The sequence below is a fragment of the Lytechinus variegatus genome, chromosome 7 (genome assembly GCF_018143015.1).
Source record: "Lytechinus variegatus isolate NC3 chromosome 7, Lvar_3.0, whole genome shotgun sequence".
NCBI classification, from domain to species: Eukaryota; Metazoa; Echinodermata; class Echinoidea; order Temnopleuroida; family Toxopneustidae; genus Lytechinus; species Lytechinus variegatus.
The window spans coordinates 41,574,089-41,598,256 of record NC_054746.1 but is presented as its reverse complement, the minus strand read 5'-3'; the positions used below and the strand labels follow the sequence as shown (position 1 = coordinate 41,598,256).

The window sequence follows — 24,168 nt, the reverse complement described above, 5'->3', positions numbered from 1 at the left end:
TCTGAGATCTACCACATCATTATTCTAAAATGTAATCACATTATTTCCCAATTTCTGAGAAGATAAATAAAACATTTGATAGCAATACATGCTCGGGGATTGTGTTTGTTGGATTTGAGTTCTTTTGCTGTTGTTATACATATATAGTTCCTGAGATCTTTTTAAAATAATACCGAGCTCCGATTCCGACTCACTGATAGTTGCACTTCGGGTTTAGTTGCAATGGTCAAGTTCAAATTATATATCTCATCTCACTGACCTTACACCTTATACACCATTATTTTTAATATTTTTATCAACACAAGAAAATATACTTCCCTTCGATTCCGAATATGTTTATTCAATAAACATATTAAAAAAGGTTAGCCTGATCAACAAATACACTGGTTTTCACTGGGGCCTTTTTGTAAGAAGAAAAAGTAAATATACATATACAAACAATAGGATACATGAGTAAAGACTAAAACTCAACTATGTGTTAAAAGATACAATGTGAAGGTGAATATTAAAACAAAATCTAAGAAAACTGGGTGGAAACAGAAAATGGTTGGTTACCTATTGTCTGATACAGAGCAAACAATGATATATATATATATATAGCTCAATTTAATAACATGAATTATTGAATGAATCAACTGTGCACTATCAATTTATGAAAGAAAGAAATAAAATCGTACAATAATACCAAATTACCTGACCTACTAAAAAGGAAAACTTTTTTAGTTGAATGAAACCGGGATAAGTAACAATATGAAGGAAAACGATTATTATCAAAGTGCTTTCAGATAATTTTTAATCCATCAAGATTAGGGGGAACGTCGAAGTTCAACTGTGAGAATATTCCAATGTGATATGCCTGCAATCATAAATAATTGTTCGTAGCATTCTGTTTTATATCTATCTGGTTATAATTTCCGTTAAGATTGGGTGTTGTCCGTACTTCTGCACCATCGTAAAGAGTAATCTATTTGCCAGAATTGAGGGAACTAGTTTGTGAATACATTTAAAGACCTTAGATAATCATGATTTTGTTTGCTTTTCCTGAAAATAATACAATATTACCCTTCAAAGAAATGATTTTATACCATACGCGTATTCATCTTCACTCATTGGTTAACTTCTGTGTAAAAAGGGTGCAAAATTATAGTATAATTGACTCGCAGGAGTCATATTCTGCAAAAATAAAAGTAAATAATTATTGTTGTTTACTTAATATACTCTAATCATAAGCGTGTTCACTAGGGCGAAAATAGTCAATATGGCGTGGTTTGCCAAATAAAAAGAAGACCATCCACCACTCATCAATTATGATCATTTCTCACATTCACAAAGGATATGAAGATAATATTTTCCTGAAACAATCTTCTTTTTGCAGTAATAAATATTAATTTTCAAAATCTATGAATGATTACTTCTTGGCGTATCGAGCTCATGATAATTTGACAGAAGAATCGCGTTTCCAAAAATATTTTAGTCATCATGAGGGAAGGAAAATTACTTGATGAAAACAGTTTCCCCAAAGTTTATGTACCATAACGGCACTACTATTCAACCCGTTTGGAGAGTTTCCTCATATTTATAGAAATATAGAATTTACCTGAATTTCAGACCCGTCTTATTTCCAAGAGTAAATGCTGGTTATTCTTTTTCCGTATTTTTTTTCTTCAACCAGTCGACTGTGTGTGCGGGCGATCGAATTATACGGCGATGACTGGCACTAGTATTCAACCCGTCGGCACTAGTATTCAACCTAACCTGGTGATGAAAGATGACACTGTCTCTCAATCTGCCCTTGTCCCATCCGACTATGGACTAGACCATTTGAGATGAGACCAAATAGGGAATTAATCAAAGCCAGAGACTTACGTAGATCTAGATCTGATTTAGCAATCTAAACCCTTTTGAGATTTGCTATCTATCCTCATTAGGTTGAATACTAGTGCCATCCAGTGCAAAAGGCCATCGTCGCATAATTTGATCCTCCGTGCATACAGTCGACAGATTGATAAAGAAAATACCGACAACAGATTACCCTGGAAATAACAAAGGTATGAAAATAAGATAAATTACCTATTTCTAAATATTTTCGGGAATATGTCAAATTCTTTGAATTATGCTGGGTTGAATACTAGTACCCATACGGTATACATGTTGAGTTTGGTGATTTCATATCTACCAAAGATGTGATATCTGGTTATGGTTTTCTGAATCCAGTTTTGAGAGGATTCATTATCCAAAGAAAGAACATTATTCACGAGGATAGCGCATGTGATAGGTCTTTGTTTTTATGCAAACCTTTCTCTCTATAACATCATGAATTGCGACAAATTAATGTACCTACTATCTAAACAAGATGTTAAACTGTTTTTAAATGAATTTATGTATACTGTGATTACATTTCTTTCCTATGAAAAGACATTGCCATTATGATATATTTTCCCCCTCTTCTCTCTCTCACTCCTTCTCACACACATACTCTCTCTCTCTCTCTCTTTCTATTTGAATATATAAATATATTTATATATCTGCCGTCCCACACTCTTTCACAGCATGCCCATCAACTTTGTAAGATTTCAAAATGGTCGTCATTATATCCTTATGTACATAGGATAAGATACATGCACAGCATCAATATTTCTACATCAGAATCTCAACATACCATTTATACTGCTATGTAGGTCATGCCTGTAGTAGTTTGCAATCCAAATAAGACGTTAACTTATTGAATTTGTATATATGTTTCTAATTAAATCTTCAGACAAACGCCCATTGGCGATGGATGATTGGGTTCGTAGAGGTAGGTAGATTCTCCATCATCCATTTTCTTAATTTTCACAAATCCCTGTCATCCACGAGAGATATTTATCTCGACTATAAAATACAAGTTACCAAGGGAAAAGCTCTGTGTCTATTCTGTTCATTGGAGCTGCACGGATATTAGCTGGGATTTTGAAGGCCGTCTATCAATCTATATAATTGATGTCGTATTTATAGATGTTTTCAGTCACAGAAAACAATGATTTCTTGTACACGCCTTTCATCATATTGAAGAGCTAGTACGTGTTGTCATGTTGGGATAGTTTTTTTTTATCATGTACTGTGTTCATTCGTTTTATCCAAAATGTTCAAATATGAATGTGTGATTTTAAATATCTGATTATAATAGTCTTTCTCATGGTATTTTTTAATGCTATCATAAAATTATCAGTTGAGAGACATTCTGAATTTTTGTTATCAATTAAAGGCAAATTTGACTTCATTCATTTGTGTTTGTACCATAGATTTATATTTAACTCTATGGTTTGTACATCTAATACCTGATTTCATATGGCACTTTAATCAATAAGTGCGTCTACACTCCAAAACAAATCAGTAAAAAATGACTAGTTAATATAGGTTTAGCTAGGTTCCACTATTATTCTAGTCATATTTGACTATTTTCTAGTCGTATTTTACTAGAACAGAGTTATCTCTAACTAGAATATATGTCAGAAATATGACTAGCATATCAGTTGCACCCAGCTGACTACTTGTCTAGTCAATTTGACTGATTTGTATTAAGAGTGTAGGAAGAAATATGTCAAATCTGTAAAAATTGAAATGTTATGTAATTCAATTAATACAAAAACAGAAGAAATAGAGAGTTGGCGGAAATCATCAACCCTTTCATTTTCATGTCATTGGATTGTGCATTTAACTGTGTTGTGAAAAATAACACGAACTACAAATTGTCATAACTTTTTTATTTTACATCCGGAATTTTCAACATTTTGCCTGTTTGATTTTTCTCTTTCTATTCAAATCATCCTTTTGGGGGGTAGACGTGACGGTCGCATATGTAAATGCTGAAAGACAAAGAATTTCCTTTTACAGTGTACTTTAAAAAAGAAATTCTCTTAAAAAATTATGAATTATCCAAACAAATTCTGATAAGAAGTAGTAAATCATTTTGTTTTAAACGAAGCCAAAGATTTAGATTAAAGTATTTAAGATTCAAATTCAAAACATAAAGTTTGGTTGGTCATGTACTATTTACCTATATTTAATCGATTGGTTACGCTGTATTCGGTTTTCATTAACAGTCATGATAGGCTCATTGTCTCATCATAATTTCAATATCATGATTCCATGGTCATGATTAGAGAAATGAGAACTCCGGCATACAATAAACATTCAGTCATGTTTTACTTTTACACTTCTTATGAAGCATAGCTTATGATCCTAACGGGGGGCAATCAATAGTAATGCATGCGAAACAAAATTTGCATAAATTCAGACAATACAACGTTATAACCGCATCATGGTACACCGACAAAGTATGTCTTGTATAGCATAAGGATATGAAAACTATACCATACATGTCATAGACAGCGGCAAATAATTGATTGCTATCACTACTGGTGATAATATCAATTCATTTGGTGTGAGGTGATGTGTAAACCCGAACTGTTTTCTTTAGGCTATATACGGCTGGTGGACACCTCACGACTCGTGAAATAATGATGGTGTTATGGTAGATCGACGGAAAAAGGTTAGGGTTACACATCCAGAGGCTCGTTCAAAACTGTTTTGACGCCGAAAAACAAGGCAATTTGATTTTGTGAATACGCTTGCGATATGAGTTCCTTATCGGTACGCCATCTTGAAAATGCCCGTTGAGCACATTATGAACTGCACGGTAAAGAGGGGGGGGGGGGGGGGGGGTCCAGTACCTAAATACACAACAATGGTTTTTTACTAAGTTTCAGGAACCTTGAGGCACAGTATTCAGATACCTGATGATTATCATTTGCCAGAGATTTTGTCAGTCATATTTTAAAACAATTGGTTATTCTTTACTCAATGAAGAAGGGGTGGTGGATGATAATAAGGGACGAAATTATATTTTTGTGTGTTTTATTCGATACTTAACGGAAATGAGCTTCTTTATCACATTCTAAATATCTAGTTATCTCTTCTATAAATTAAGTTGAGATCACTTTACATCGGACCTTTCGTCTAATTTAGCCTTATTCATCATGCTTATACTTAACCCCTCATTCATCCCTATCATCCATCCCTCTCATCCATCGCACTCTACATTCATGAAGATTAGACAAAACCTGTCGGTGTTGACAATAAATTCATGGCCATTGTAAGTTGGTTCAATGGACATATCAAATACAATGAGAGTATTCATTCATACAGCGTTGATTGTAATTATACTACCCTTTTAAAGGTATACAGACATGGAAATAAAATATGTGCTGAAGTATAAGCTGTGCAGTTTTCTCTAGTGCTACCTTGTGAGGTTTAAGTATACGTGGAATCCCAATAAAACTTCAAACTTAATTACGAGTTTGAAAATAATTATAATCAACATCATCAAGAATCTGATTTTTTTTTATTGCGCTATATACGATGTAATATCAATGAATATGTGATCATTCTCAAAAGCAGTTACACAGCAAAAATTGTGGTGTTAACCGGTGTACATAGAGGACCACACCAGTTATTTTACACCGGTGTTAAATTGTTGGTGTGTTTTTTACACCTACAGGTGTTATCATAACACCTTTTGTTGTTGCATTTACACTCTTTGGTGTTACGTTTAATCTCTAGGGTGTAATTTTAACACCTCAGGGTGTGGTCCTCTATTAACACCATTTGGTGTCAGTTTTAACACCGCGGTTTTTACAGTGTACCTTGTATTGCATTTCCTTCAAAATCTATTTATCAAGCGCATACACTTTAAAAACAGATCAGTTAAAGATTAGGGTCAACTGAGTGCAACTGTTATTCTAGTCATATTTGACTATTTTCTAGTCGTATTTTACTAGAACAGAGTTCTCTGACTAGAATAATATATGTCAGAAATGTGACTGTCATTGATTGCCATATCAGTTGCACCCAGCTGACTACTGGTCTAGTCAATTTGAGTGATTTTTTCAAGAGTGTGATAAGTAGTATAGTTATCTATGCGCTTTACAATTGAAAATAAACAAAGGATGAATATACAAAAGGAGTTCTTCTTAATTCATAACTCATTTTATACTTGATTTAAGAGAATGGTGCTTTTCACAAATAATCGTTATCGATCGTCATCTTAATCAGTCATAGTACATCGCAGTCATGTGCATAGATGGAGGTAGATTGAGTGTGTATTATCATTTTGATCACGAGTAGATCTAGCTAAAGGCAGCAAACTGCTGTGTTGGTATGTGCTATTAGAAATCCGTCAAGTGCGTTGGAGAAGCAAGTAATTGGTTTATATAAACAGATAAAGGTATTTTAAAATAAAAAAAAACGTACCCTCATTTTGCGTGGAGCCCCCAAGATGGATAGATGGATCACAATGAATGAACAAATCATGCAAATATTTCTATATTGAAAACAAGTGTCCGTTTGCAGGAATTACGGTTTTAGTAATTTCGTGATTTAAAAAAGGTATTATAGTAACATGGCTCAATAGCTGTGATAGCCAACAAAGATCACTTTTTTTCATGGAAGTCAAGAAAATGACACATTTACTAGTTAGTTTCCATGAATTTGAGCCAAGGTAGAATAGATCACCCATGCTCACATCATCCCTCACACTCGGTAAAAGAAAATCCACACAATTCTGCAAACATGCTAATGGCGTATAGTTTCAGTGACATGGCTGGTGACGTACTGTGCTCTATACAGTGCTTGAGTTTTCAATCATATTCTTTTTTAATATGTTTAACTTGCAGAATGTTTTGGAGGGTAATGAATTTGTGATTGACCCTGAAGGTGACTTCGTCTATCGATGGATGGTGAGTATTCAATCGCCAAATACTTATCCATGCACCCCACTTATCTCTATTCCATTTTACCTCATAATACTGGAACTATAGAAAATTGATTTAGAATATAATGCTTCAAATTTGGATATTGTTCTTGGATAGAATATGCATAACATTTAACAGTACCCATGGCTAACGTAATGATCTGGATTACCGGCTGTTATGCTAATTATAATGATTAATATCACTTTCACTGTTCCTCATTCGCAATCCAGTGTTCTTATCAGCTAAACGTTTAAGTTCCGAACATCATTAACATTGACATTATTCACAAAAGGAAAGTCCTTCTTAACTTATTCTTCTTGGAATAATTAACCTTGCTCGCATCATTATAGTATCGAGTCTTCTCTTATTTGCAATAGAATATATTCATTACTAAAATAGGGAGGTTTGTATGTTTTATTATTATCTTTACTATTATAAATGTACTTTTCTTCTACAACCTCATTATCTTTGAAGAAGAAAACAAAGCTACTTTTCCTGTAAAGGTATGAATTGATATCTCTATAGAATGATTAGAATTTGATCAGAGTTTTCAGAAGATTGGTTCATGTAAGGACTACATGATTTAAAATATATTTCGTGTATTCTATATTTTGACTGCATGTTTCCTATGCAGTGCCTAAAGTTATATGGTGTGCGAGCATGCCATGATCCGATGACCGGGATAATAATGTACGTAAAACGCTTAGAGACGTCGCGACCTCTCTAAGTTCCGATATTTTGATATAAGCGCTATAACGTGGATTATTATTATTATTATTATTATGTTAAGATAATCTTGATTATTACTACAAGAACTTGAATTGAGGGAAGTAGTTATCCCCTTTTTTAGGAGAAAAAACTTAACATTGAATGATCATTTGAGATAGATATTTGTTTCCCTCTCATTCCACAGTATAATATTAACATTGTCTGAGTTTATGATTGCTATCCCTTCTTCGCCTCTTTATACAGGGTCTAGTAGCCTTAGCAGTAGCGTATAATGTGTGGATAATCGTCCTAAGGGTAGCGTTTCATCATCATCTTACCAATCAGGTTAGCAAATCATTCAATTCAATTATGACGGAGCTATTGCCCTCACGTGACTTCCAAGTGGCCTTTTATCCAGATGTTGGGACTCTGAAATTCGATGCATTTATCTGACTTCTTATTACTTTGATTTCTCTAGGGCAGGAAAGTAACTATGATTGTCATATTTCTTTACTCATCATACAAAGTTCGAAGCCTTAAAAAACAGGCTTATACTGAAGATGCTCAAGCTTATATTAATTCGTGCATCATAGTAACGTCAAGAAACTTTATTTTGTTCAAATCGTAAATCTTGCAAAAGAAGGTAATATGCGTGTCTTGTTGTCTAATAAATCCAAGAGTGCAGTATTGGTCCATAAACAATATTCAGATTTTATTATTGATATACAGTATTCGCATCAAATAAACATGTACAAAATTAACTCACGAAACATGACAAAGAATGAAGTAAGAAGCCAATGTAATCAGAGGGTGCATGTACTTTAGGCAGATGTCCTTGTTTCCTTGCTGTTTTGTTATTTTTAATGAAAAAAATTATCATTGTCATCGTCGTCGTCGAAGAATTGCTTCTACATCATAATCGATAATTATCTTCTGTAGAGGCATTAAAGTAGACATTCGTAAAGAAGTTATCTTTTTATTGCTTTATTTTACAGCCGCGTTCAATACTAAGTTCCATCCCAATACTGTTGGAGAATCTTTTGAGGTTTCTTAAAAATGCAACTCCCTCCTCTGTTGGTTCTTACCTTCTTATCTCACAGAAAGAGATCACATGGTTAAAGTGACCAATATAATCATGTGGTGTACCACAAGATTCTGTACTTGGACCACTGCTGTCTTTTCTGTATATTGTCTCTATCCATCACATCTGAGCATAGGATTCATTCGGTGATATACCACTATTTTAGATATATCTACCTGACCTGAGGGAGACAGGGGTGACAGAGAAGGGGGAGGGGAGAGAGCGAGGGGGATGGAGATCGAGCAAACACATATAGCTGATATCCGTGTCTTACAGTGGCGTACCGATGGTCACGGCATTGGGGGGTCACCAGTAGGAAAATAATTGAGTCACGTAGTGGGCATGCCAAGCGCGCTCACTGGCCAAGTACAATGACCTAATGATAGAGAAGTTTGAAGGACTGTGCCATTAAAAGAATATGTATAAAATTAATCAAATAACACAAGACCGATTTTTTTTTTCAGACCTGAAATAATAATTATACGAACCTGTCTCACTAAACAAACAATACGAGCGCGAAGCGCGAGCAAAAAGTTTTGTTTATATTTACCCCAAAAAGGAACATTTTAAGGACTATTATCTAGGAATTAATGAAGAGCATTAACAAAGTCATCTAATTCGAGCGCCAAGCGTGAGCTGATTTTTTTTAGAATGTTGCATAAACACATGAATCGCTTTTTGTAGTCATTGTAATAATTCTCCTTCCCCTTTTTTTCTTGGGGGGGGGGTGGGATGGTTGGGTTGCACGTCTATGGTTAAAGTATAGAAAAACCCTCGTCGAAGCCATGGCCGAAGCTATTAAGCTTGGGTATAATATAACATTTGATGAGCAGGTGGTAAATCTCTTGTTGCATGGGGTTTCACAGTGTCATCCTTCAGAAAAATGGCTTTTAGACATCGATACCTTTGTCATTTCGAAACTTGACTCATGATATGCACTTCCAACAAACCATCCTCCCAACCAACTTATGAAGCGTGGAGCGTTGTGGCCCAGAAGGTTAGTCTACTGACTTTGAAACAGAGGGTCGTGGGTTCGAATCCCAGCCATGGCGCAATTTCCTTCAGCAAGAAACTCATCCACATTGTGCTGCACTCAATCCAGGTGAGGTAACTGGGTACCCGGTAGGAAGAAATTCCTTGAATGCTTGAGCGCCTAGGCAGCTCAGCTAAGGCCGGGGTAATAATAATAGCAGGGCCCGTTGGTTTTCGAAACTGAAGTGGCTACCCTGGATAAAATATACCTATATTATTATTATATTATAAGCTCCAAAGAATTTTAAAAAAAGTTTGGAATTACAGAGACGAATCGATCGCAACTGGTGTCATGTCACTCTCTTCATCCCTCTTTAATATTGCTGACTCCCGATAGACAAACAGATTTGTTCAAGATCCTTCTTATCATCGTTTCTCTTGGCTCAAGCACACTTCCTCCCTTGCAAAAAGAACGAAGAAATAGCTTCATCTTCATGTTCATAATTTTAAGAACCTACATTGCAACCAATATAGCTCGTCATATGAGCTACATCCACCTTTAAAACTGCTCTTAAGGTGTATCCTTTGATATTCATTTTTTACTCTATTCGGTGATTGTTATTTGTATCGCTTAATGTAATACACTGTTGGATAATAATCTTTGTATCATTATTTAAGATGGACTCTGCGGTATCGGTATTTGCTATGTCATAAATTGTAAAAATGTTCTATGTCATATTTTGCGATAGCTGTGATAATTGTTCTATACTTTCCACAAATATGTATAAGTAAACAAAAATAATTCATTATGAAAAATGCGAAGGGACTTCTTGTATAATGCGCTTCAGAAATGCAATAAATCATCATAATGATTACTGTTATTATCATTTTCATTATATTCATTATCATCATGATAATTATTTTCACCACCGTCGTCATCGTCATCATCATCATCATCATCCTCCTCATTTCGCAAATGAGAGCTAATGGTAAGGTAAAAGAGCAAAAACAATATTCATGGGCGATACAATTGCTAAAAGGCCATGGTTCTCTCAGAGGGCATGCTTAAAACCAAAGACGTCATTCTTTGTAGGTAAAAGAACCAAAATAATGGAGAAAGAAAAATCTGTCATAGGGCGCTGTTGACCTTCTGTGGGGTTAGTATTAAGTTTCACAGTAAATACCTGATGTGTACTTCACTACTCAGAACCCTTCACCTCATGCATGCCATTTTATCAGGCTATGGAACATAGGATAAGCCATCGAGATGCTTTCAAATTCAACCGCTCATCATACAAATTAGCAAGCCTGATATTTGAATATCGGCCGCAGTCATGGAGACCTGTACCAATGAACTGTGAACCAAGAGCAAGAAGTAATTAAATAACATTTAGATTCAAGCTTGTGTTTTATGTGTTAATTTTTTATTTAGTTTCAGTTTACCATGCTATAACGGACCAAAGTTTAAGCTACATTCCAAGATCATGAAGATGGGCTGGGAAAATAAGATATATACAAGTGTTCAAGATTTGAAAAGAAATACGCTATTTCACATCTTACCAATATGTGTGTATTAAAACAAATTTGGGAGGAGGGACGGAGCTAGTCATCTGAAAATTAAAAAAAAAATCAATTTAGATAATGAAGGCAGATTACCTTCTTAATTAGGTGCTCAGTTTCTAATGAGAAAAAGGCCGACCTAGAATATTTGACCCACTGCTTTGATCCACAGTATTAAATATTCATACTATTCATTATATCAAATGAATCTGAAAACAAAATACATCAGATATCAACTAAACTTTCCTTGCCATGCTGTTTATAGCTTTCCCTATATACTTTTGTGAATCATTTCATTTCAGCATTAATGTATAAATTTCTAAAGTTTAAGGATTTTAAATAAACAGATCGGTTGTAAAGAATGACAAGCCGAATATTTGATTTATCTTAATTCCAAAGGATTAACTTTCAGATCTAAAATATTAAAATTCAAATCTGTAAGGTTTAAATCTAAATCCAATGTTCAGATGGTCACAATTCACAGCCAATCTGGATTTATTTTAAATCCTTAGAATTTATAATGTAAATTTCATAGCTGTTTCAAACAACATAATGATTCTTGGTCCCTGACTTATAATTGACAGATTTCTCATCATGTCCTACAATTCCTGTCGCATTAACATGACTTCATAGGTTCACTCTTTCAGATATAAAAAAAAGAACAAGGATAAATACTGTCAAAGGCGAGGTGTACGCATGTGTTTGCGGGTACGTGTGCACAACCGATGTTGGAAACGGGGATGGGGATGGCCTAGATATTATGTGTCCTCGGCCCAAATTAGAACCGATTACCCAAAGAACATAAATTGCAGACTCAAATCGCAACGAGATCATCGGTTGTAGGCCTAAATAATAAAACTTCATAATGATTAGCGGTGTTGCAGATTAATGACAAAGAGGTCATCGGTTATGTATTGAAAAACAAATCTGATTTTAACCATAAACTTGTAGTGTGTGTGTGTGTGTGGGGGGGTCTGTGTGCGTGTGCATGTGTGTGCACATAATTTAGGGTCCATGGTTAGATTTAGATGGGATTTAGAGGATCTCACCTTTCGCTGATATACTTAAAAAAAAAACGTTCCGGTATATCAGTGCCTGTGATAATAAATTGCCATAGAAGTAATAATAAATGTTGATGGCTACCGCATGTACACCCAATTGCCCAGCAATACACAGTTTACTCATTTGAATCGATGTGTTATCTTCCTGTACATATTTCATTAAAATGTCGCATGTTGATTTGATCAGATCAATGTCATTTTTTTAATACGGACATCACATTTTGAGTATTGATGCACTGGAGGTTATTCAGAATAAATTCCGACCTATACAACAAATATGAATACATATTCATATCAATATAGGCTTAACTTACATGTGAATAGGATATATGCTTGATAGATTCGAACATATTTTATGGGTAAAAATATAATACATATTAGTGCGTGTGATGACCTTTTCATGACGTATTTCTAACATTTTATGTTTTTCATCTATTGGTAGGCAAATGCTCAATATTTCGGAGTTGTAGATCTTGTTTGTGACACCATCTTTGTCGTCGACTTCTTGATTAACTTCCGGGTCGCCTTTCTTCAGCATGGTCTCTTGGTGAGTGCTTATTCAAAGTCAATTTCAAATTTAGAAGTAGATTTATTGGTTAACAACAAAACCGCTACTTCAAATAATTAAAAACATATGAACTAAATTATACATTAAAAAATGTATAGTCTGAATACGAATTAACTCTATGTACATATAGGAACACAATATAGAAGGATGTCTATATTCACAAGTCCTCCCTATACACTATCAATTAAGTTATATTTTTTTTCTTTTAATGCAATAACAATTTTTTTCTGAAATGACAAAAACGTAAAATTGAGAGAATATGTAATGTAAGGGTATATCTACGTTTGGAGAAAGGTAAACGTTTGACAGAAATCGAGCAATAATATGTCATTTGAAATTGCTGTTAGTGAATAGATTTTGATATCGGCAAGTATAAAATTAGGGATGACTCTCTCATTAGTTTGTCATGTACTTGATAAGAGGAATTAAGGTTTCATAACGCCTTTTCCCTTTAAAACGATGATATAAATATGCCCTAGAAGAAGACATATGAATCTGATTTCAATCCCTAGGTTTCAAGCAGAAGATATTTCGATATTTGAGCAAATAGAGAGATGGTGTTATATGGTATCACTAATATATATATATACATACATATACATACATATATATATATATATATATATATACATATATATATGAGATATTATACAATTTTTCTCTTCATTTTCTTCTTTCACTATTTGTATATATGAGGCCAGAATTATACATACACCCAGGAAATTCATAGAAAAGTTGGCACTTACCAAACATCATAAACTTTACTATATCTTATAAAGTATTTGTGCTATCATGATAGTTTCATATAAAAAAAATGAATGTCATGCCCCCTCATCACATTGCTTCGTCATCAGGAGCTGAAAAATATCTAGGTGTCATTCCCCTAAATCTTCATATTTTAGGCAAATTAAAGATAGAAAATTGACAAAACCATTTCATTTGTGCTATATACTTCTCAACAGAAACATTTCAGATTACACTTTTTGTTCAGTGGTGACGTATCATGAAAGAAAATGTAATATGAATCATAGATCTTACATTTACATGTTTCTACGAAACAATTATTGAAAATATAATAACAAACAATAGAATGCATTTGGCACGAATATTTTTTTTTTCAAAGAAAATTCCACCTGAAATATTTACTTTAATCTCAACGGCATCCAAATTACGTGAAAGCTTGATACGCTCTTTCATTTTGATACCAACTTTGTCATGGTAATATTTATGTTTCTGAAGATAGAGTCAATTTACGGTGTTTGGCAAGCGAAGAAATTTCACTGAATTTCATGGGTGTATGTAAACTTTTTGCCTGAACTGTATGCAGCTACTCATTATCATGACTTTGTTGTCTTGTGGGAGATACGTCGACGAATTGAAAAACAAGATAATTCTGACGTTGTAAACTATAGATTTGATAGAGTCCATGCAGAATGCTTAAAGCTAAATATAAAAATCAAAATATTTGGTGGTATACAAGCAACATCCACATCTTTTTGTCTTTTCTTTCGTCAACAGGTATAATGGTTACAACCTTCTATAAGTTTATAAATTTCTTCTAGTCGTTTTGCCCTTATTTTGTTGAAATTATTTCTTGCCCCTTCCTCTGATTTCTTTTACACATTTTTTCGCTTAGGTTATATTCCCTTTATAAGTCTCAATACTACCGAAAATTATTAGTGTTGATTACCACATTGTGTAGGTCTTCGTGCTTCATGATTCATACACCATTAATTTTTATACGGTCTAATTTTTATGATGATACTCATTTTAATAATTGTTATCGTTTATTTGTTTTTCTCCTTCACCGATTCTTGTTATGTCTAGGTTAAAGATCCTGCGAAACTAAGCGCAAATTATCGACAGCATGTCAGATTTAGATTTGACGTAGTTGCTATGGTGCCCTGGGGTGTGGCTTACGAAATATGTAGAGGTATGTGATTTTAATAAAAATGCATGTTTAGCCTCCATGGCTCATTGCGCAACGTTCCATTACCTACATAATAATGCCTTGTATTTCACAATTTATTGTCTCGCACTTATTTATGGTATTTAGACTGGGAACCATGCACATGTTTGGTGGCCATCGATGCTTTCGCCTAAAATCCCCCTCACACACGAACGATTACCGCAGACTATATAAGAGATTTTTAAATTCGTCGAGAAATTTCAAGAATCAAACGTGTTCACAATTTCCTTGCGAATTTGAATAATCGCATGCAGTTGTTAGTTCAGAAGGTTTACGAACCCAAACACGAAGGGTAAATATGATTTAATATTACATAGGCTATGTAGATTCGAATCAGTGATAGGTCAATACGCCATCACGTGACCATAGCTGCGAGGATCGCATTTGTTATATTCTAGGTTTTGACGTCACCTCAGGGAATATACTGCGTAGTATTTTCAATTGCGGCGTTATATCCACTAAGGTGACGTCACTCGCTGCATACAAGTTGCGCAACAAGGTAGTTTATTTGATGTACGCGCTAGTGTTAACGCGTCGATTGCATGAAGAACGCGCTTGATGTATTTTTAAAAAAAATCTATTATGACGTAGATTGGATCAGAGCTGTAGCAAGAATTTCGCTCTTGAACCAAGATGATGAATGCAATTTCTGATGGCGAATCCACATATACTATATAATATAACAGATATTGCCTGGTCTATCGTTTTAATAAATAACATTTCAACTCCCCTCCGAAGCTATATTTTTCCCTCGGGATAATATTTTCCCTCAGCGCTGCGCGCTTCGGGCAAAATATAATCCCTTGGGAAAAATATAACTCCGTCGGGGAGAGGAAATGTTATATTCAAACTCTAGGTAGGCAATATCTGTATAATATCAGTTACCATTGAAAACGATTTTAAAGGCATATTTCAGGCGATTCGGTTAGGTGTGAGGGGGCCTTAAAGACCGATTTTTTTTAAAGCCCCCTCACACCTGACTGAATGTAGGCGGAGGATGGGTGACAAATGGGAAAAACGCACGAAATGCACGCGAAATATCAAATAAAATGTCCGTCAAATCATGCGATCGGTAACTATTGTCAAACTTTATCAACGAACGGTAAAGCCCCTTTTACACCTTCACGGAAGCAACACGGATCATCCCGGATTGTCAATCCGGGGTCATCCGTGTACAGTCCGGGACTACCGTGTACACTCCAGCTACTCATCCGGCGCCATCCTTGATGTACCGGCATGTCCGGGAGAAAAATTGAACATGTTCAATTTTTCATCCCGGAGTACACGGACTGATAATCATCCGTGTTCATCCTTGTAGCCTCCTTGTACATCCGTGTAGCTACCGAATGCATCCGGGAGGCTCCTTGTAAGAACCGGGTGATCCTTGTTGATACCGGCTTTATCCGGGGTCAAATGTTTGCGTACATGAACAATAGTCCGTATTCATAACTAGACAAGACCAATATTGGGAGAATTTGAATTCAAGGAGCATTTTGGGGTAAAAGTTGGAAACCGGTCTATTTCACCTAATTTGAAGGTGCTGAATCTGATAAGACCGGTTCCCAAGCCATTTTTAATGTCTTGACCACCTAATTTGCATAAACAAAATGGCTGCCAAATTGACCATTTAAAATCTTATTTCTATCTTTTATGATACTCGCTTTCATCGACATGGATATGTACCATTCGGGAAAATTTGTTATTTCTGTTTGCGGCTAATTATTTATGCAAATTAATGCATATTTTGCAATATTATGTATAATTTGATAATTACACCTAAAAAGTTTATCATTTTGGGTACAAATAGCATTTGTATCATTATGATAATTGTTTGGCCCTTAAATATAATATTTAGGTCAATTTTTCTATGTATTTTATCGTCAGAATACTTGCCTAATGCACTTGATATATCCCAGTACAGAATGTGAGCAACCGTGAAGGTCCGTGTAAAGACCCAGTAACATCCGTGATCATCCGGGTATTCCGTGTTGGCTCCGGGAGCATATCAAACAGGATCCCTATTGCTACCTTGCCTATCCTTGTAGACTCCGTACTTTTCCGTACATATCCGTGTTAAAAACCAGTTAACTCCGTACTCACTCCGGGAATGCTAGGAAAATACAAATTTGGCACCCCGGATCATCACGGACTGAGATCCGTGTTGCATCCGTGAAGGTGTAAAAGGGGCTTAAGCGAAGGATATCGACTGTTCGGTTCACCTCTGAGTAAATTGCAGCCGAAGGCGAGCGATGGGTTGCTATACCCAAATAAGACGAACGAACAACGAGCAATGATTTGATACGGCGTGCGGTTAGAAACAAAGACGAGGGAATGGATCGGGCGTTCTTGTACGTTTGTGTCATTGTTAAGGATTCTTTCGAGATCCGTCCACCTTGGCAAAAGCGCGATAAGGGACTATGCGTGACAATAACACACGAACGATTACCGCAGACTAAATAAGAGATGCGAATTCAAACAGATGACTAACGATTTTTCAATTCGTCGGGAAATTTTAAACATGTTCAAAATTTCCGCGTGAATTTGAATAATCGCAGCTGTTAGTTCAGAAGGTGTACGAACCCAAACACGAAGGGAAATTTATAATTTACTATTTGTTACCATTGAAACCGACTTTTTTTTAATATGCCTTTCGCCAGCCATCGCAAGGCATATTTCAGGCATTCGGTTAGATGTGAGGGGGCCTTTACATCCACAGCATAAGCATCCACAACATTATCCTTCATAGCGTTATTGTTTGTAATCTGCTTTTATATTTTGATCAGGAGCTAATGTAGTTTGCAGCTTGTTTATTGATATTGATGTCTTAGTAGGAGTAGTTAAACATGATTGTAAGATTCCCTTTGAGAATGACCCACAGAAATATAGATGGCAACTCTTTATTTGCTTTTCAATAAGTATAAGTATCGTCACAATTATATTCGTAATGTTAAGAATAGGTTGCAGTATAGATTGATTTAATTCTTATTGAATGTAAGGGAAGTTGCAGATGACACCAAACGAAAAAAGTTCAGGCATTCTTAATTTGTCTTGTTTTTGCAGAACTTTTATTGCCTTTACGACTTTTCAACATCTCACTACGTAAGTACATTCCTATGCTTATCTCTTCATATTATTATTGGATGTTCATTGTACACCATACCTATAATGTTTCTTTTTTTCATCCTCGTGTCAATTTATCATTGTTTTGTTTTTACCAAATGCCAGCCGCGTGTAATGAGATCTTGTTTTAACGGAGGTTACTTGGTTTGATTACGCAGATAGCTTGAAATAAAATATTCTTTATCTTTAACGGTCATCCTGATCACTTTATATAGCATTGTGGTTTTGACAGAAAATTCAGATGAAATGCATCATTTAGAATTATTTAGGGAAAGCAATCACTCAATGAGAAGTTCAAGAGAAATAACTATACCCAAAGTGCGATATTGAGCACTATATATATAAATATATACACATGTTTAGTATTCCTAGTGCTAACTAAAATCTCACTTAACCTTGGCATTTTACGTTTGGAAGTGAATGAATATTGCTATCTTCGTCTTTCTATCCATATTTTATTTTTTTGTATCATTTTCTCCCATTTATACTCACGTCTTTCTACCGTCCACTCATCCATTTATTTACCCCTTTTTCCTCATAAACCACAAATCGTATACTCGCATATCCAATTTAAAACCTACCCCCACCAGTCAATCAATCCGTCAGTTCTACTCTCATCTATAAAGCGTCTGGCGTTTGTTAATATTTAAACTACTATTTGAGGTTCAATTACAATTTTAATGATCACATTTGAATGACCTATACCCATTAGCTTCAATTTATTATCCTGTCAAAAACTCATTTTATGATTTAAGACTCGTCTGTCGCTTACAATGGAAAGTGAATTGAATCGAACTTGGTTATAATTTCATTCAATTTCCCGGAAGGTTACAAAAGAAATTAGTTCAATGATGTTAAATTCAAGGCGCATCGGAGAATCCAAACAAAGTGTTAAGTAATTACATATTGCTGAAATGGCAGCCTAGTCCTGATAAAAGATATAAAATATGAAATGTAGAATGCATCGGGTAATATTATTAATTGACTGCAGGGGCGGATCAAGGAATTTCCAATATTTCGTCCAGGAAAAATATCTGACAAGCAAAAAAAAGGTCTTCACTTTCAAAAAAAGGGAGGGGGCACACTTCTTTTTTAATTGTAATTTTAAATACAAAGTTTGATTTAGCCTCTCAGGGGGGGGGGGGCACGGGCCAGCTTTGACCCCCTCCCACCTGGATCCGCCAGTGATTGACTGTCACGGTGGGTTTGGGGCAAATTTTCGTCTAGGTAATTTTGTTTTATGTTTTATGAGTAACTTCTCTTTGTATTAGTCAAAGTTGAAGTACAATGATTTCACGGATAGCTTACTTTCTCATATGGTTAAACTATAATCAATATTGAGAACCCGTAAGAGATTTTATAGCTGGACTATGTCCATTTTGTTCCAGTATTGCTAATTATTCAATTCAGTTCAATTTAATTCAAAGTCTTCTTTATTCGCTTATAATGCACATACACATAAAAAATATGTTTTCCAATTTACAAAACAAACATATTCAATGTATAAAAAATAAACTTTAAAACATTCATTCAACAGATAAAACCGAGGTGGGACAAGGAATTAATATACCTACCTGTAGGCACAGAAAGCCAATCAGTTCCTTCAATTCACTCTCGGTTAAAAAATATTCATCTCTTTCATACCTCATTGTAATGAGTTCCCTAATTTGCTCAACCTTGCGATCCATACATTAGCTAAGTTGCATTGAACCTTATTCCACTGCCTATTTACCTGTCTAGGGTTCATCATCTATTTACTATTCAAGTATTTGATATTCCCGCCAAGCACAGAGAATGAATCAAACTGACTCATTTTTGTTGTATATGATACGATAAAGTTATCAGCTTTAAGAGATGAAAAAACAAAATTTAAGCATCTTCTATGAAACCACTATTTTATGCACATCGTTTAGGCCATAAAGGGTAAGAACACATTGTATGTTTGCCTTTCCACACTCTGCGAACAGTTATTCTCCAGTGTCTAAATAAAACATTCAAAGATGAGTCAAATAGTGCATATAACTGTGTTCCATAAAAACTACAACAAAAATTTTTAAACAGAATATTACGTAAATAACACTTGGCATGTTTTAAATTGCCTAATACCTTATTTCACTGACGATTGAAATTACCTATAGGTTTGGAAACATCATCACTACAAATATCATGATTGATGACATGACCAAGATGACAAATTCTACAAATTTGGGTCCACTACCCTTTTTTCTATCACATGTAAATATGATAAGCTGGCTCTTCTCACTATTGAATTTTATATCATATTCCGAAGCATAATCCTAACAAATAATGATCATTCTGTTGAGGGCAACAACCCTAGGTGACAATATGATTAAATTAACATATTATGAATATGTTAATTTGAAATATGATACGAATAAAGCTATTCCGTACTGTGAATATTACAATCCATAAAAGCGATTGAGCGAAAGAAGATTCAACAGTCTTCAGTACAATATACTTGAAATATATGCCCATTTAAAGATGTTAATTAGATCGAAGATCACCGGAGTTTCTATGAAATGAAGATATTTGACCTTATGAACCTTTGCATGCAATTCTGGATATCTCAGAATAGAAATGCATTTTACTCCATTTGAGATCTATGGTCTCCAAGATGCCAAAATATCTGTGCGGAAAGTTCTGGAGATCCCAAATAAAAAAAGGGGGCGGGGGACAAGGTACCAAAAGCTCTCTGATGATGTGATTAAAATTTTCATGTTTGTTTCTCAATCTTTTGATATGCCTGTACAAGAATTCTTGGAGACTTACGATATGTCTTGCAAGTGTTCAATCTATCTCTCCCTGGTGTCTGCGCTTGGGTCTGCGCTCACTATATTCTTCGGCATGTTTAGGGTTTCTCACATCATTTCTCAGTAATTGGTGAATTTTCGAAAATTTATGAAAATTGACCAGGTTGATCTGTCAATGTTTTCCTAAAAAGAGATTTTTCAGCTCCACTATTGAGAAATATTGTAAATCAATGGTTTGATTACGATGACGGTGATTTCAAATCATGACCCTGTTCCAACACTGTATCTCTATCATGTTGGCCATCAATTAGGTATATGCTGAGCTTGCTTCCTTAAATTCAAGAGTTAATTATTACAAATTGTGATCTATTTTGGCAGGACATCTGTTGGACATGTGGTGAAATGTTAATGATTTATGATTTTTTTAAATAAATGTTCGGGAGAATAAGAAAGGATAGACAATCTTCTGAGCAGCGAATATTCTCAAAATGTAAAAATTTTAAATGTCGATTTCACTTGTAAGACACATAATTCTAATCCTTTGTTAACAATTCCTCTGAGTTTAATATCCAGTTTAACTCTTAAAAGAGTCAGCTTATTATTTATTTTTATGTACTTTGTAATAATCTTAACGTCAGCAAACCTGATATCAAAATATGTGATAATAGTATATTGATACAGTTGATAAAGTCATCCACCTCGGTCATGCTGTCAACAATAATGTTTATAATCTTGATATATTAAAATGTGCATGGGATTTTAACCATCAGTGTAATATGTTGTTGGCTAGATTTGAATATGCTTATGCCTAGTTTCTATGGGACTCAGATGTTTACTTTGTTTGACCATTGTTTGGATAAATCATGTTGGAAGATAACAGTTAGAAGAATTTGGAAAGACCTTGGCGAACTCATAATCGCTGTTAACCTCACTTGGTGGATGTAAAGGATCCAATTCTTGTTGTTTGAAGAAAAAAAAACGTTGCTTATCTTTTTAAATAAGGCAATGGATTCCACAAATAATGTGGTGTCACATATATGTGGCATGGGTAAATATTGAGCCCACTCTATAATGGGTGATAACTTTAGATATCACCCATTACAGAGTGATAACTTTAGATACTTACATTACAAATATTGTTTGACGATAAATGAGATTAACTAAAATTTGGTCAGAGGTGTGTGACAAAGAAAGTGATGTTATTTCAACAGTTGACCAAACCATGGACCTTCTACTCAGTTTAGTATGTCCATGATCAAATCAAGGAGCTATTTATTATGTACACAGTGATTTCATTCAATACTCGTGTTATTATTTGTACATTTGTATTTATTTTTTATTGTTTCATCATTGTGATTGTGTTTTTTAAAGCAAATGAAGAAGAATTAATAAAAATAAAATATCCAAAGCAGATATACATCTGCTGAGCTATTTGTTTATTTTCATCACATAGGGATGGTAAAAACTCACAAGGAAATGATCATGGTTATCTTTGTTTCTGGCATGATTCATTTTTTAGCTCAGATATCAACACCTGTTCTTCGGCTTCCCAAACTCCTAAAATGGCACTCACTTGATACCTTCTTCGCTAAATGGGATAGGTAAGAATAGTTAAAAGAGTACCGAGACGGGTAATGTGTGTGGGCGAAACAAGAGTGGAATGGGTGTACTCAATTACCCATTCTGTTTCCATATATAAACTTACCAACCACTATTATCGAAATGTAAATTGCCATCGTTATTCATGCAAAATGGTTACAATTTGTTTTCAGACATTGTATTACTGCTTTGTTCATTTGATAAATGATGAAATTTTCTTTGAATAATAATTCTCTTAACACTTATCCTAAGGATACCCTTCTCTGAAAAATGATAAGAAGCTGTATACAGTGCGTATCAAAAAAAAATTTACACTCTGAAAAAGCCCTGGGAATTAAAAAATATACAACATGTGGGTATTTTTTTCACATATAATCTTGGGTTTTGGTCTCATCTATCCAATGAAAGTAAAAGTTTTGACAGAATGTTGCACTTGAGTGAGCAGTGAGCACTGTCCATTTTTGTAAAGCTCGCAGAAATCTGTTTGCGCAGAAATTCTGGGGAAAGGGCGAAATCAAACTTGCGCTGCGAAAGATTTCTCATACAATTTCCCTTGCACTTTTAGTAAATTGGAATAAAACGGATACATTCAAGCAATTTGTAGCAATTTTGCCACCGAAATCAAAATTTTAACACTTTAAATGTATATAAGCACAACAATACCCTTTTGTGCCAGCTGGATATGAGGACATAACTAAAAATGAAAAAAAGCCAATATCAGACATCTCTAGCATTTTCACTAAGTTTTTATCATTTAAACTTGGTTTACATTTCATTTTCATTTAATACTTGTTTCTCCACATTTTGTCCAAGCTTGACAATGATTAATAAAATGAAAATCAAGCCTGTTATAGCCATTTCATATAAATCACAGCTCAGTGTAAAACAAATATCGTCATGATGGCCTCGGTGTGTGGGGGAGTGGGGGTGTGGCAAAATGTACTCTTTAAAGTGTTTTGGGCAAGGAAACAAGTTAAAAAGGAAAAAAATATCTTCAAATCTTACTAGCTAAATTCCACATGTTCTTCATGTTTAAAGTCTACTTTTATTCGCAAAACTATTTCAAAATTCTGCGCAAATATTTTTCACTAACTTTTCAAAAGTAAGTGGTGCTCACTCAAGCAGAAATATTTTTTTATAGTTATATCGTCATTCGCTTATCTGTACCAATGTTAAAATGTGGAACAATCTTCAGGATATTACAATGTATAATTTTACAGGATTTTTTTTTCTAAGTGTAAATTTTTCGATACGCACTGTATATTTCTCATTTGAATTTTGAAGGGATATTGTTGAAATCGAAAAAAAACCACTTAAGTATATCTGATTTAAAAAATATTCTTCTCTAACTGAAATATTTCCATTAGAATCAAAATGTAGGCCTTCTGGGAGAACCGTTTCTGGATTATTTGATATAATTTTGGTATGAATAATAATAGCACAGTAACGTGAATTATTGATTGTTTAACCCTAGTATCATCTTTCGATCTTTTTCATCTCAGCCGCACCAGTAATCCAAATCGCCTTCGTGCATTCAAGCTATCTATGTATCTAGCAATCAGTATACATTGGATCGGATGTTTTTACTACATGCTTTCTGAGGTAAGTAAGATATGTATCAATAAATAACATGCGATCATGTTAAATATATGAACCTGATTTTGAAAGCACATCGGCAATCAAAGTGAAATGGCACATTACCATTACAAATCACTCGTATTGGTATTAAAAGAGAAGATCGTATCGGAAATTATGAAAGCAAGCATGAAAATGTTGAATTGAAGGTGGAATAATTTGATCTTGCAAAATAAATTGAAAGAGAATGATGATATAGTAGAGCGGATTAGCCGAACAATTGTGCAAAATTTGACTAAAGCATGAAACTTTCACAAGTATTAGTATATGCCGTAAGATTTATTTTAAAGATGGGAGGTAAATTTAAAAATGCCATTTTCGGCCGTTGCCATG

The 24,168-nt window shown here is 34.5% G+C and overlaps 1 protein-coding gene across 2 annotated transcripts in view; it reads left to right on the top strand.

Moving 5' to 3' along the window:
* The window catches only part of LOC121419326 (cyclic nucleotide-gated channel rod photoreceptor subunit alpha-like), a 65,299-nt gene that overhangs the window by 5,339 nt on the left and 35,792 nt on the right, over positions 1 to 24,168 (top strand). The window contains exons 1-8 of one of the 2 annotated variants that reach the window (XM_041613737.1): positions 2,765 to 2,797; positions 6,714 to 6,776; positions 7,764 to 7,844; positions 12,616 to 12,720; positions 14,569 to 14,674; positions 17,771 to 17,809; positions 22,121 to 22,202; positions 23,703 to 23,802. In XM_041613737.1, the coding sequence (XP_041469671.1) occupies positions 2,780 to 2,797; positions 6,714 to 6,776; positions 7,764 to 7,844; positions 12,616 to 12,720; positions 14,569 to 14,674; positions 17,771 to 17,809; positions 22,121 to 22,202; positions 23,703 to 23,802 (594 nt within the window). In that variant the 5' untranslated portion in view covers positions 2,765 to 2,779. Of the gene's footprint in view, positions 1 to 2,764; positions 2,798 to 6,713; positions 6,777 to 7,763; positions 7,845 to 12,615; positions 12,721 to 14,568; positions 14,675 to 17,770; positions 17,810 to 22,120; positions 22,203 to 23,702; positions 23,803 to 24,168 lie in introns of those variants that run through there. The other variant, XM_041613736.1, reaches the window with a different exon arrangement.